General features: G+C 43.8%; 1 protein-coding gene across 2 annotated transcripts in view; it reads left to right on the forward strand.

Annotated features, from left to right (window-relative positions):
• FGF13 (fibroblast growth factor 13) overlaps positions 1-12,367 on the forward strand; it is a 474,294-nt gene extending 461,927 nt beyond the window's left edge. Inside the window, exons 6-7 of one of the 2 annotated variants that reach the window (XM_032428191.1) lie at positions 9,471-9,669; positions 10,940-12,367. In XM_032428191.1, coding sequence (XP_032284082.1) covers positions 9,471-9,669; positions 10,940-11,076 — 336 coding nt within the window. In that variant the 3' untranslated portion in view covers positions 11,077-12,367. The remainder of the gene's footprint in view (positions 1-9,470; positions 9,670-10,939) is intronic. The other variant, XM_032428192.1, reaches the window with a different exon arrangement.
• The last annotated feature ends 3,082 nt before the right edge of the window (positions 12,368-15,449 follow it).

Here is a 15,449-nt window from a genome sequence, read left to right on the forward strand (position 1 = left end):
AGAGGAGAATTGACCTCACAGCTCTTGTCTGTCTGCAAGGTGACTCTTTGCGTGAAAGGGCACACTTGCAACCAAGTTTATAAAGAAAGGACTTGCTAAGGGCTTCTTTCCTGTGGTTTTATCGCTTGTGAGGTGGGGGACTCCTCTCAGGCCAGAGGGATGTAGTTATCCCAGAGAGCTGCCATCAAGATCAATTAGATACACACAGATCATTATATACACACGGGGGCCTCCCATGGTGTTTGGCACACAGGAGGTTCTTGGAAAGTAGTGGTTCAGAATGAATTCTTCCATTTGTGTCTTGAATGAATGAGCTGACTTTCCCCCATTCAGACTTGTGGTAAGTGACTGTCCATAGCATCGTCCGGTTAGCTTCTTTCCAGGGGCAAATGAGAGTTAGAAATGCAAGGTTTTATGGTGCGCGGTGGAAAGCACGCAGTAGTGACTTGTGGTCGGGGTTGTCCAGCCTCGCTTTCCTACTGTGCGAGAGAAAAGATAAGAAGTCTTCTCTGAAAGTCTTTGAAGAAGCAGAGTCCTGGTTATTGTAAGTGACTCTCTTCGACACAGACAGACCCTATCAAATTTAACACAACCACTCTCCAACACAAATCAAAATGACGATCCTCAAAATTGCCTGAAGTGCTAGAACATCCTGGGCACCCATCTTGGTATGATTTCATTTTTAATAGGCCACCTACCTTGCCAGAGTTTTTTATTTGATCTACGAGGAAAGAGCCTTTCTCCTTTGCCATGACAGTTCATCGCATCTCTGGGAAAAGTTTTCAGAGTCCCCAGGCTTTGAATTTTCAGTCAGGACCTTGCAACAGCCACCTAAAAAGTTACAACCTACTAAGCTTATTCTCTTGCTGACTACAGATACTTCCCAGGTCCTTCTCTTGGAGATGGATTTAGATCCCACTCTGAAGCTATTACACAGAAGAGTACCGCCGCAAATGAGAAAGCACCATAGTAACAGAGAATATTTGCCCAATGGGCACAAATTAATTCTGGTAAGCAGCCAGAAGACAGGGAAGTTTATTTTTAGAAATCGTATCTGATATCTGATTTCCCTGTCAAAACACATAGGTCAGCCATTCTATAGGAAAAACCAACATCCAGAGTTAATGCACATCATAGACAAAAAAAAAAAAAAAAGTTTTAGGGAGTTATTCAGCTAAGAGAAGTGTTCTTCCCTTGGGAAAAAAAATACTTTGCCACAGACTTTTGTTAAACAGTAAGATTAAATCTAGTAAGATTTGAAAATTAATGTGCTGGTCACACAGTCTCTCTGTAATGTGTCTTGCAGAAAATGAAGGATGTCTTCTGCTACCTAATTGCATTGCCTAAACAATCTGTATTCTTCTGCAAGGGGTTGGTCACACTAACACTGTCTTGAACCGGTTACACAGCCTTGGAGACATGTGGCCCATCCATCTTCCTTACAAATCGTAGCAAGTTACTTCCATTTCAAAACCTATTTGCTGATCAGGTTTGGAGCTGAATGAGGCCTTTGGATCACATAATTTTTGTATGATGACAAAAACAACCCCTCTTAGGCTCTATAAGGGATGCATTGTTTTTGTTTTGTCTCCTGCTTTTTTTCAAGCTTATTTCAGTGTTATAAAAATAAAACAAATCGGGGCACCTGGGTGGCTCAGCCAGTTAAGCGTCTGCCTTCGGCTCAGGTCATGATCCCAGAGAACTGGGATCAAGTAAGGAGAGGGGCTCCGTGCTCTGCAGGGAGTCTGCTTCTCCCTGTACCTCTCCTCCCACTCATTCTCTCAATCTCTCTATCTCTATCTCTCTCCAATAAATAAATAAAATCTTTAAAAATAAAAAAGTAAAAATATGGGGCGCCTGGGTGGCTCAGTTGGTTAAGCGACTGCCTTTGGCTCAGGTCATGATCCTGGAGTCCCGGGATCGAGTCCCGCATCGGGCTTCCTGCTCAGCAGGGAGTCTGCTTCTCCCTCTGACCCTCCTCCCTCTCATATGCTCTCTCTCTCTCTCATTCTCGCTCTCTCAAATAAATAAATAAAATCTTTTAAAATAAATAAATAAATAAATAAATAAATAAAATAAATAAAAATAAAAAAGTAAAAATAAATAAAACAAATCACTTTGTAAAATTTGGCAGTCTCAGTAATCCCTGGCATGAGACTGATTTACAAAAATATATGAAAATCCAGAACAGGCCAATACAAAGGACTAAATGAACTCCAGGCCTAAAATATGGTCAGATCTATGTCCTGATTCTGTTTTAAACAGGCAATTGATTGACAAGCTCCTTAGTATTTTTTTTTTTTTGTCATTTTGGTTTGTGAAGAATTGAGAAAATGCAATACTGTGCTGGCATATTTTGTGGGGTCAACATAAGATAAATCAAAGTATCTATGAAATATCTTAGAATATGAAAGTGCTACCAAGAAATTTCATTGTAGCCATATGAGGAAAAATCATCCCATATCCATTTTCTTAATTATAATTTGCATTTCTTTACAATGGTCGCTAAATAACATGTGTACTTTGAAGTCATTTTTGTTGCATGGTATTTCATGAAGCCCATTTGTAAGCACTTCATTTCGTTAGAGCTGTGGACAGAAATGAAAAATGAAAGGAGGCGAAACAGTTTTCTGGGGAGCAGGCTTGGAGGAGAGCACCAAACACAAAGTGTAATTCATGTGCAGTCCTAATTTAGGGGCCGAATTTATATTCTCCCATGTTAATAAAACACGAATAAGCAGACCCTTTATAAACGGATTCCGGAGCGAAGAAGTACCTTGGAAAGAAATGAGAATGTATTTATTTTGCCCTGGTTTTCTGGCCATGTATTTTGAGAAGTCATCCCACATTTCATGTTTATGGAACGTCTTTCACACACCTCATCTCACTGGATCCTCGTACAGCAATCCAGTCAGGTCAGCAGGACCGGTAGGGGGCCCCCCCCCAATTTTAACAAAACTCCAGGTAATAGAATTCAATTGAAATGTTTGGCTATTTGCAGACCCAGAGAGCAAGAGGAGAAGTTTAAGGCCCCTATCTTGGTTATTAACAGGAAATCTCTTTATTCTTGCTGCTTAAGCGCTGTTTTGTCTTTATTATTCCCTCTTGTCTTTCCCTCTCTCCCTCCCTCCCTCCCTCTCTCCTTTCTTCCCTCCCACCCCTCTCTTCTCTCTTCCTTTCCTCCCTCTCCAGTTTTTCAAGTTGAATGTGTCTGTAGGCCCCCGTCCTCCCTTTTGCACCTGCTCTCTCTGGCCTCACAGGCAGGTTCTCACTCGTCAGTGTCTATTCTCAACCAGCCCTCTGTGCAGAGCATGCCACACTTTGCCCTTTTCCGGATCCATACACGGGAGCTACCAAGCTCCCTTCATATGTTATTCTGGTCTTTCATTTATTTATTTCAACCTATGTGTTTTCTTCATGGACTATAAGCCAGGCTTCATGCTAGGAGCTGCCCTCAAGTATCTCACAGTCCAGAGGATATTTGAATGGACAAACCATTGTCTCTTTATCATGAATTAATAATATCGATTCCTTCTCCCCCAACCTCTCCCTTCCCATTCTTTGATCTTAATAATAATGAAGTTCATTCACATCAAATATACCCTGGGAGAGAACATCAAAGTCCTGAATATAATAATTAATCCTGGGTTTTGAAATCACTGATCGAGGGAAGACCTATATAGAGAATATAGGTAGTTACAGTGTCACCCCCATGGGTCTGATTTCTGTTTTAAGAATCTATTTTTTTAAGTTTTTTTTAACAGGGGGCGCCTGGGTGACTCAGTCGTTAAGCGTCTGCCTTCGGCTCAGGTCATGATCCCAGGGTCCTGGGATCGAGCCCCGCATCGGGCTCCCTGCTCAGCACGAAGCCTGCTTCTCCCTCTCCCACTCCCCCTACTTGTGTTCCCTCTCTCACTGTGTCTCTCTCTGTCAAATAAATAAATAAAAAATCTTAAATTTTTTTTAACAGAGTCGAAAATCTAATTTTAATTTGCATATTATTTTCATTAGACTGGGGAATAATTGACGCACACGAGTCAGACGTGCTTAAGTAACCTGCTAACTTTAGATCTAGAAAATTGTCATCTGAACATGGCTCAGAATTAGAAGAGTGACCCTTGCTTTTGGCAGTAATTGTTAAAGTAATCGGATTGTCAGGCTACTGAAAATGTGGCCGGAAGACAGGACCAAGCGAGAGGATTAAAGGGAGAAATGAGTAGTTACAATATGTTTATAGAACCCGTTGAAAGGAAGAAGTCGTGTTTTACTACATTCATTTTTTTAAGTTTCTTTAAAAGCCCACTCATGTATCTATAAACTGTGTTTGTTTCCATGTTCTCCGGTGCCTGATTTACAAAGTGTTATGTGTGAATAAGACAGAACGTATTGAGAAATACTCCTCTGGAGCAGGATGTGTTCACTTAGCGTGTACATATGTGAAAGGCTACACTGGATGTCACCAGCTTTGTTCAGGTCCAAGGGCTTAGTGTTGCCATCTGACGTATGGACGACCTCAAGTAGACTGTTACTCTCATGAGATCCAAGGGAATCAGTGCAGCCCACTTAAAAAATACTTCTCTCAAGAGAAATGTGTTAAAAGGAAACATTTACAGTGTACATGGCAATCCTCAAAAGCTTCCCATCCCGCTGACGAACAGACTCCAATGAAGCACGGCCACCCGACCAGTGGTACCAGAGCTGAAAATACAAATGCAAGGGGGAAAATGTATGAACAATCTGCTACAGAGGCCCATGTTTGCCACGTGACTTTAATCAGAAAGGCGTTTCGTCATGGCGAGCGTATCTTGGTTTTGCAGATGCGTTTAGGGCACTGAGATGACATTGATGATGGACAGATATGCTTTACTCTCACCTTTTTGGTTCTGGCGACCCAGGGTGCAGGTACACAGCCCCCACTGAGTGACACTGCTCTCGATGCCAGGGGCAGCCCAGGGCCCTTGTTGCTCCTTCTGACCCTGGGGCAAAGATGCTTTGTGGCCCACCATTGGGTCTGGGCGTTATTTGCATCGAACCAACATTACTGATGGTGTGAATCCCTCAAAGTCTGTAGAGAGGCCATAAGCCCTGTTAGGGTGGCTGACCATGATCATTTGTGGCCGTAAGTACTCTCCAGTATGTTCTGTGAACGTCGTGTGGAGGGTTTCAGATGTTTTCCTGTCGCCGGTGATATTTCCACCTCCAAAAAAAACTATTTCGCCCTTAATAGTGAGTAAATCGGTAAGAAATAAATGTTAGATTTTGCTCCTGGATCTGCTCATTCTGCATAGATTCTCCTTCCTTACCCAAGATATAATCATGATAACTAACTGGTATGGATTCCTTAGATAAAAGGGTTCAATATCCACTGAGAAAATAACTAACCTTGAACTTCAAGGAGAATAGAGATGATGATACAGAGGAGATTTAAAGACAGATTGATTATTTCACGAACTAAAAAGACATTATTCCTCTGGGAAAAAAAATTACTGATATGCACGAGAAACAACTTTTAGGAGAAATCAATGCATAAAAAGTTACAAGATATAAAGCACCTTTTCTTTTGTACCCGTGCCAAGTAACTTCTTAGCGGCTGCACAGGGAATGCTTGGCATCTTTTGAAACCAGTCGTTCATTTATCGTGATAGCAGATTTTTATCTACTGTATATGAAATGCAGAAGAGCAATGCTGCCTCTGTTTAACGTCTGCTGGGTGTCAAGGCCACGATGGTACCTTTTTCAAGAGCGCTAATGATCATCTTCACATCAGTCAAAGGAGGCTGCTGATTCCTTGCCATGTGTCTACCTGGCATCCTCCAGACAGGGCTTCCCCGATAGGGTGAACCCAGTACCCCTTTGCTAGTCCTTCCTGTGTTGGGTGGGATGTTCACGTTTTTCCACACTGGATAAAAATGAAGCCTCTTCTGCCTACTCATTCCAACACTGGATAAAATGACAGTGTCACACACAGAGAAGAGAACACTCCTCTGGTTGCTTCAACATTCTTTTTTTGGCCTCATTTGCCTCTCTGCTGAGTTTCTGAGTCCAAATTTAGTGGTGATGACTAAGAAATTGCCAGGATGTGACAGAGCATTCAGTTCATTGAGTCCTTCCTTGCCATTTTTCAATAGTTGTAACAATCGCCAAGTTTTTCCTCCTAATGTTGTAGGTGCCAGGATCTGTGTAGTATCTGTTATTCTTAACAGATACCAAATCGCTCCTGCAGGATCTGTCCGTGCGATGACAGCCTCCTTCTGCAGACAGCCGATTCCATATGGTATTAAGGAAGTTCCCTGCAGACTTTTCACTGGTTGGGACTTCTGAATCCTGGAATTTCTCAGACTGAAATCTGAATCTCCGAAATCCAAATCCTGTAAACGGGAGTTGAGTGGTCCACTGCTTGCTAGGCAATATGACCAGTCATTTGTGAGAGGAGAAGGTGGGTTCAGAAAATAAGACAAGTTCCCTGCCGTCTGGAGCCGTCATGCATGTGCCTGAGTCACGGGGGCAGCTAGAGATGTAGGTAGGGCTTAAGGGAGCACAAATACGCGTAGAATCGGTTCCGACTGAGGGAGATCCTCTATCCGAGCTCGGCTGTGAGGGACGAGAGGAAAGCCAGGAGGTAGGGAGACAGAAGAATGACATTCTAAGCAAAGGAAACGAGTGGCCTCTGGAAAGGCACAGAGGCGCACACTACCCTGTGGCAGAGGGTGAGGCTGAAGTCAGGGTGGTGACTGAATCGTGGAGAATCGTAGATGCCGCATCAAGTTGTTTTTCCCGTAAAGCCAGGCAAAACCGTCAAAAGTTCCTAAGGAAGGGAATGTTGCTTTAGCAGGGAAACGTGCTAGCAGAAGGGGAGAGACCAGAGGGGAGGTTATGCCAGCAAGCCAGCAGAGAGGGCAGAGGGCGCAAGCTAGAACAGTAGCAGTGGAAATGGAAGGTAAAGATCACGGGCTGGAGGGATTTGTGGATGATGGACTTCAAGGTCCCCTGAAGTTTGAAGCGTGAGCAGCTACCAGGATAGGATGGTGGGTGATAATTACTGAGACATAGGGGACGCATCAAAGGACTGTGGCTCTGTGCTTCAGATAGTATCCTTCCCCTCTTTCTGGTTTGAATTCCTACCCACCCTTCAAAGCTCACCTAAAATAACACCCTCTCTGTAAAGCCCACCCCTCCGCAGTCCCCCAGTCAGAGCAAAACTGGGCTTTCTCTGTTCTCATAAAACACCTTTATGTCTCCCGTTCCGTACTTAATGGCAGCACACCTCGTGTCCAAATCATTTGGGTATATGGCTGACTCCTGCAAATACCTGGGGAGTTTTCTGAGGCTCCTTATTTACCTGTGAACCTCTAGGACCACCCAAGCATACAGTGGATTGTCAGAAACTGCGTATAAACGAATGAGTGAAGGCTGCCATCACATGGGACGTTAACTGCAGCCCTTTTTGGGGACCTGCCTCGGCAGTCATCCCATCCCACCCTTTGGGAGTCGGTCATACAGTATTTATGTACCTACACAGAATCACTCACCTTGATCATATATATTGTTCACCATATTTATTTTTGAACGGTTTCTGACTCTTTATGAAAGTAAAACTCACCCTCCAAGGATATTTTTTTCCCCAAATGGTGATTTCTTTTTTTAAAGATTTTATTTATTTATTTGAGAGAGAGAGAGAGAGAGTACAAGCAGAGGGAGGGGGAGAAGCAGAGTCCCCACTGAGAGCAGGGTCCCGATGTGGGGCTTGATCCCAGGACCCTGAGATCCTGACCTGGGCTGAAGGCAGACGTTTAACCGACTGAGCCACCCCAGTGCCCCCCAAATGGTGATTTCATTCCCAAGAATTTCAACAATGTTATATGCAACTGTCCTCATCACTAGAATAAATGTGGAGACTTTTAGTCACATTTATTTGTAGGCATACATTGGATTTCCCTGTTGAGAATCCCACAAAGGGGAGTCTTCACAACCCATAAACAGAACACCGGTTCTTACATATGATCATTGCCTTGGAAATACATTTCTTCTTGCACAGGTTGAATTTGTGTGAATCTTTGGAGGACTTATCAAGTATGCCCCTAGGCTGAAATAACCCCAAAAGATGACTCTAATCAATGCCTTGGAGGCCAGATGGGGAGAATTGGTGAGCTTACGGAGTGGAACAGATTTTGTGGATTCCCAAAAGAAAAGCAAATGTGGCTTAACTTTCAGAGAAAGGCTGCCTCATATGAGGAATCTGTCCCTCTTTGCTGAAGTGACTTCAGATTCTGAGAGCACTTCAGATTCTCTTGTGCAGATAGTGTGCATTGCTTAGACAGATATCTAATATGAAAAAGAAGGATGGTGGGACCATGGAGGCATTGTTCAGAAAGGGCTGGTGTCCACAAAGCATATGATATTTTTACAAGGTGGTTTTCTTTTTAGGGTTTTATGAGAAGTTCTTCCTGATTAACATCTCAGCAAATTGGCAAATATCTAAGATGGCTTCCTTGGTGCCACCATCACATGTCGTTCAGCTGCCATTCTTCTCCTTGTCTTCCACTGCTACTCCGTGGACTCCGTAGAGATTAGAATCTGCTGCTCGTTTCATTTGGCTCACAAATGGCCACTTTTGATGGCTGTTTATTTCATACACACAAATCCACAAGACTTGAAAGGTTTTCAGTTTGTTTGTTGTGTTGGTTTTTTTCTGAAATAGTCCGTTGGATCAGGAACCCTTCATTTGTATGGACAGATCCAAAGAAAACATGGCCAAGCACATGGCAGAAATCCCATTCCAGGGTTCAGAGTCCCCTGGGCTGCTCTCTCATGTCTGCTTGTAGAATTACTGTAAATTCCTTGCTTCTCTATTGATTGGCTTGTAAACATTACTGTAAGGCAAGGATGAGGCGAGCGGAGAATTTTTTTTTTTTCTTTTTTAAGTCAAGGTCCAATGATTAAAAGACAAATCAATTTGGTTGACCTAAAAGCAAAAGGTAGCCTTTCTTTGTAGCATCCTTCTAGAAACGTCGGCAGCCAGTAATGGCCTCGGGCAGTTGACAATTATAGTGTATGGTAACTAGAGAACCTATGAAAATTAAGAAGGACAAAATGTTTGTTTTCTCATATTTAATCCCAAAGGGAACAAAGCTCCATGTGACAGCTTTATACTGGTCTTTTCGATTTTAGCTCTTGCATTTATCCAATATATTAGTTATGTGGCTCGTTGTAATTTTTCCATTATCTTATTACAAAGAGAGTAATCATTGATCAGTGGCACTTGCACTTAGGGCTTTTTCCAAAGCATCATATGAAATGTTATATATAGTCTGGGTTTCCAATGATAATAGTTTATGCTGTTAAAATAGAGCACCGGTCATACAAGCTTGAACAAAGTATGTCCTGGACTCTTGAAGAACAATACCACAGGGTTCTCCATGAAGTTCAGAGCTATAAATATTGAGCTTTGGTTTATTTACTTGTCTTGCCAGGAACATTTTACACCTGAGTGCAAATTCAAAGAATCGGTGTTTGAAAATTATTACGTGACGTATTCATCGATGATATACCGCCAACAGCAGTCCGGCCGAGGGTGGTATCTGGGTCTGAACAAAGAAGGGGAGATCATGAAAGGAAACCATGTGAAGAAGAACAAGCCTGCAGCTCACTTTCTGCCCAAACCACTCAAAGGTAAACTTGACACGCTAGGAACTGTGGATTAGACGAGTACCCTTACTTAACTCAGTCCTTCATCATGCTTCTCTTAAGTGGAGCGTAATTCTTCCCCATTAAAGGCAATTATACAGAAATTTAGTAACATTTTATAACACTTAAAACATTAAGCATTGACAATAGCATCCAATCTTCTGATTTTAATTTTCCCATAGTACATCTGTAGATAGTAACACCTTGCTTATGTGGGAGCAGCTTGACTGCTAACCCAGGACAGCCAAGAACCCCAAATCCTGCCAAAGTGGTTCCTGGACAGAAACACAGATGCTCAAATGTCTGCATGCTTAACACTTACGGGGAAGCTCCTTGGGCCCCTCTTTAACGGCCCAGCGATACTGTCCCAACAGTTTCCATTCCTAGTTTGTCTTGCAGTCAAGGTGGAAAGGGTAAGGGAGAGAGATGGGGTGCAGAAGATAAGGATGTTAGAAGTAGCTGAGATGTGGTAGAGAAGGGATGGAGGACGTGGGCAAAGCAGAGCGAGACCTCCAAGAGGTCACTGGCCTGGGGTTAGAATCAAGGTGAGAGTAGCAACACACTGCCCCATCAGATCCACATAGCACTGCTCAGCGTGGCCTGTGTTCTGTGGCCAAACTACTTGGATTCGAATCCCAACTCCCCTCTGTCCTAACTGGGTGGGCATGGCTGGATTATTGACCTGTGTTCCTCACCTGTAAAATATGGATAAAGCACCCAAGTCATAGGATTCTTTGGGGGATCAAATGAGGTAATGCACGTGAAGCACTTAGCATAGTGTCTAGTACGTTGTAGGTGCTCTGTAAGTGTCAGCTAGTATTGTTACTCACAGCACAACAACAATACTATGTACCACGTATTGCCTTAAGACGTGCACTCAACATTTAGGCTCTTGGAGAGTATCCTTTTGAACATGATAGAAATCAGTGTTTTAAAATTTTAATATTTGGCTTGCACAGCATGCTGTAGATTATATTTAAGCTTCCAAGAGCTTTATTAAATGCATTTTTCATTAACGCCCTCACGTATATAACCATAAGTGGTGGGAATGAGGCATTAGAATTCTTTGCACACCCCCGTGCCAAAGACTGGAGTTTGCTCAAGCCAAGCCAGTACGTTCTCAGCAGAGTCCTTGGAAGCAGCGTCTTCCGCGTTCGGCCTAGAGCAGGGAAGCCTAGTCACCAGAAGACAAGCTGAGGGCCAGCGCGGGGTGCGCACGCGAAGGCCCCTGACCCGGTGTTTCTCTGCTTTCCAGTGGCCATGTACAAGGAGCCGTCACTGCACGACCTCACAGAGTTCTCCCGGTCTGGAAGCGGGACCCCAACCAAGAGCAGAAGTGTCTCCGGCGTGCTGAACGGAGGCAAGTCCATGAGCCACAACGAATCAACGTAGCCAGTGAGGGCAAAACAAGGGCTCTGTAACAGAACCTTACCTCCAGGTGCTGTTGAATTCTAGCAGTCCTTCCCCCAAAAGTTCACATTTGTCAATGACGTTCACCAGACAGGCAGGGTTCACTAGTCTCTCTGCCCTGACACCTTCTTATCATCCATACTAGCTCCCCATAATTTCGATTGAGCTTGCGCAAAAGAATGCCAAGCGTTATCAGTGAACTAAATCCTGGAGAAGGACTGCCCAATTTTCTCATGATCTCACCTGTGCTTTGGGGATGACAAGCCAAAAACATTTCACAGCACTAATGCTGATAAAAATTTGCTCTCCAACCAAGAAAAGTTAAAAGACCACAATTGCTCTTCAAAAACAAAACAAAACAAAAATCAAAACAAACAAAACAAAATTAACTGCTTAAATGTCTTGTAGGGGCAAACAAAATGATGTGACCTGTGTTGTTTTCTTGGCTTAATGTTTTCTATCTACGCTTGATTCAGATGTACTCTTTACTTTGGTATAGTGCAACTTTATGATTTCTGAAATTCAATGGTTCTATTGACTCTGTCACTTAATCCAAATCAACCAAATTCAGGGTTGAATCTGAATTGGCATCTCAGGCTCAAGGTAACAGTGTTCTTGTGATTCTACCAATTTTTTTTTTTTTTTTTTTTTTTTTAGATTTGTAGTGTATTCTGATCAAGTTCTTGTGCTGTATTCTGTGCATAGAAATTGAGGTGTATTGTCAACCCCAGTCAGTAAAGATTACTTAAAAAAAAAAGATTATCCTCAAGTGTAGATTTCTCTTAATTCCATTTGTGTTACCATGTTAAACTATTGTTGTGGCTTCTTGTATAAAGACAGGAACTGTGGAGCTGTGATGTTGTCTTTTGTGTTGTTAAAATAAGAAATGTCTTATCTGTATATGTACGAGTCCTCCTGTCGTTGTATTTGGCATGTGAATATTGTGTACAAGGAAATGTTAAGACTGGTTACCCCTAAACAACATATACTTATACTTGCTTCTGGAAAAGTGTTTAAGACTTAGCTAGGTTTCCATTTAGATCTTCATATCTGTTGCATGGAAGAAAGTTGGAATCTTGGCATAGAGTTGCATGATATGTAAGATTTTGTGCATTAATAATTGTTAAAATCTGTGTTCCAAAAGTGGACATAGCATGTACAGGCAGTCTTCTGTCCTGTGCACAAAAAAAGTTTAAAAAAAAGTTGTTTAATATTTGTTGTTGTATACCCAAATACGCACCGAATAAACTCTTTATATTCATTCAAAGAAAAATCCTTCAACGCCTATTTATTGTTTGTCACGTGCCCTTAACTGTCATAGAAACTGGACCTAAACATTGACTTATGTATGTAAGGTTCACTGCCCTCAGTCTACAGTCCAGAGATTCGTATTCACATGAATACTCTTGTAAAGTGTGTCTGTTGTACTAGTTATTGGACTCGGACCTCAGATTGGAACAGAGACTTCTCATTCCCATTCAGTGATGGAATTGTACAAATGAGACCCATGTTCTAGTATCCTGTCTGCCATTCACACTGTCAGGTCCCCTCTCGGGTGCTCATTTCTCCCAGAGGAGAGAAGGCGCAGGACTAAATATCTAAGGGCCTTTCCACCTCCAAAGGCTGAAGGAAAGTGTCAGCGTTTTCAATGTCAATGGTCAATCTATGAAGGAAAGAGTGGAAGAACAGGTAAAAACACAATTGACTGGTGCTTTCCAGGGCATCCGTCAAAGTTACTGGGGCCCCGGGCAGCCTGCTTTTGCACAGAGGGGAGGCTGCCGGTTCCTGAGATGTTTGGGCCCGTCATCTTGCATTGCATCTTAAGCCCCCCCCCCCCCCAATCCTGCCTCCTCCTGCCTGAGCTCTGAAGTGTCCGTGCAGGAAGTGAGGCTGCCTGCCTCGCTCGGACTCAGGAGCCTTTGTACTGCGCACCATGAGCCGAATCACTCAACCCCCGCCCCTTATTAAGTCCTATGAATTTTCAGTCGGTAGAGAAAAGTAATACATTGTCTCCTCCTTGTTCCAAGGACTTTAAGGTTTGGTATTGACTATTTTGGTTGCTGCTTTTTGCTTTCTCATCGTTCAGAAATAGCGCAGGTCTGCTGGCGATAAACAAATCAGAACATCAGTGTCTCAGGGAAGCCTGGCGTAAATAAAAAGTGGTCACAATACCCAGGAAGGATCTGTTATTCCCAGCATTCTCTTTGAGCCATTTCAAGTTGTTTTTAACAGGAAGTGGTGCTTAAATACATTAATAATTCAGTAGCCATCAAAACAACCTCCCTACAAGTGATGAGACTTTCACACATCTTCACACACACACACACACACACACTTCGATGGTAGAAAATATTAGCCCTGCTACATGCTTGATGAAAGAACAGTTTTGGAAAACACTGCAAAGACCCGGCTCTCCGACCTTAATACACACCAGAAACGCCTAGAGGGCCTGTGAGACTTAGATTGCCAAACCTCGCCTCCAGAGTCTCCGATTGAGTAGGTCTGGGGCGGGCTCAAGACTTTGGATCGCTAACAAATTCCCGGGTGGTGCTGAGGCTGCCGGCCCTGGGGAACCGCTCCTCGAGAACCACTCACATACTCTCTTCCCTTCTTTGGGATTCAAAATGTGTGTTAGCACCCTGGTTTCTAAGAAGCCCCGTGTTAAGGAAGCCGGCTTGACTTTGAGAAATACTGGGATAAAGAAATGTATCTGGCCCCACAACCATAGCGTCACAGAGCGCACACGGACACTGCGGCAGAGTGGGGACCCCTGAGCCTGTCACGGGCACCTAGATCACATGTGCTGTTAGTCCACTGCCACGGTTTTCCGCTAGGCCTTCTGACGCCCAGCCCGGTCTGAGGGCCACCGCTCCGTGGCATAGCCCTGGATTTCATGTTGTGTCCGTGATCTCGAGTGTGTATCTGATACATACGGATGGAGCCGAGGGGGACAGCATGGAGAGACATCACTTTCTTCAAGCTACTTGTATCTAAAAGCCAAACAAATGCCGTTTCCTTCAGGAGTTGTGTTCGTATCTGCAGAGAACACCTACTCCTTGCCAAGGAACCTTCGAAGGGTTGAGAGGAGCAGGGAGCTCTAGTGCTTCTTCCCACCTCCCTCAGCAGCACGGGGTGCTGGCCATAAGCCGGTCAAGTTCACAGAAGAATTTGTTACAGGCCCCCAGCTACTAGTTTCCAGATGTTCCAAGCAGCCGTTGTCCAAGTGGGGAAACGAACTCCATGGGGGGAAACGAATTTCTAGTGGGATCACCTCTCCATCTGAACCGGCTGATTATAACCAGTCTGCGGCTAAGCAGAGGCAAAAAGCAGAGCTGAGAGCCATTTTGAATCGGTGACATTCAAATGTGCTTTAGAAGCTTCCTCTAGCCGAAGCGTGCTGTTCACAGGTTAGACTGAAATGTGCCCTCACTGGCATGTCCATGTTTCTACCAACAGTCTTTTCCAGGCAGTCTAGGCTTTCCCTATCATGCTTCTCAAAATTCTTCCAACCCCTGCCCAGAGCTACATTTTAGGTATTGATTAGAGCAGCGGCCACTTGCCAGTCCCTAAACCTGTGCGGGGATCTTGCAGTGGCATCATGGATGACCATTTCCAATCACAAAAACCAGTGGAGGGGCCCCGGGCTGGCTCAGTCAGTAGAGCAGGCGACTCCTGATCGCAGGGTGGTGAGTTCAAGCCCCACACTGGGTGTGGAGCCTACTTTAAAAAAAAAACAGTAGGGAGGGGCGCCTGGTTGGCTGGCTCAGTTGTTAAGCATCTGCCTTCGGCTCAGGTCATGACCCCAGGGTCCTGGGATCGAGTCCCGCATCGGGCTCCCTGCTCATCGGAGAGCCTGCTTCTCCCCCTCCCACTCCCCCGCTTGTGTTCCCTCTCTCGCTCTCTCTCTCTGTCAAATAAATAAATAAAATCTTTAAAAAAAATAAAAATAAAAAAACAGTAGGGAACTGTAGCTAGGGCAGGTCACTAGCACCCCAAATTATGAACTGTATTTACAGTGACGACTTTTCATACTTTTTATCACTCTGTATGCAAAGATGGGGTCCCCGGGTTTGGCTTGATGCATTTAGTTACCCTGGAATGAAAGCACCAGGCTGCCATGCTGGCTCATTCTGTCACCTTGGGTTGAGCCTTTTCCCCCTAAGGATTGGGAATGCTATCAAGTTGTAGTACATACAACAGGATGTCTCTAACTCAGGGCTGCTTTGTCACTCTAAATGAGAAAGAAAAGAGCAAAATCCAGACTTAGAGAAACAGCATTTGGGTATTACTCTTTCATAGACCATCCTGGACCTTTTCTTTTTTTTTTTTTTTTAAGTTTTATTTATTTAAGTAAT

This window comes from Phoca vitulina, unplaced genomic scaffold, assembly GCF_004348235.1.
Source record: "Phoca vitulina isolate PV1807 unplaced genomic scaffold, GSC_HSeal_1.0 scaffold39, whole genome shotgun sequence".
In the NCBI taxonomy this organism is placed as follows: domain Eukaryota; kingdom Metazoa; phylum Chordata; class Mammalia; order Carnivora; family Phocidae; genus Phoca; species Phoca vitulina.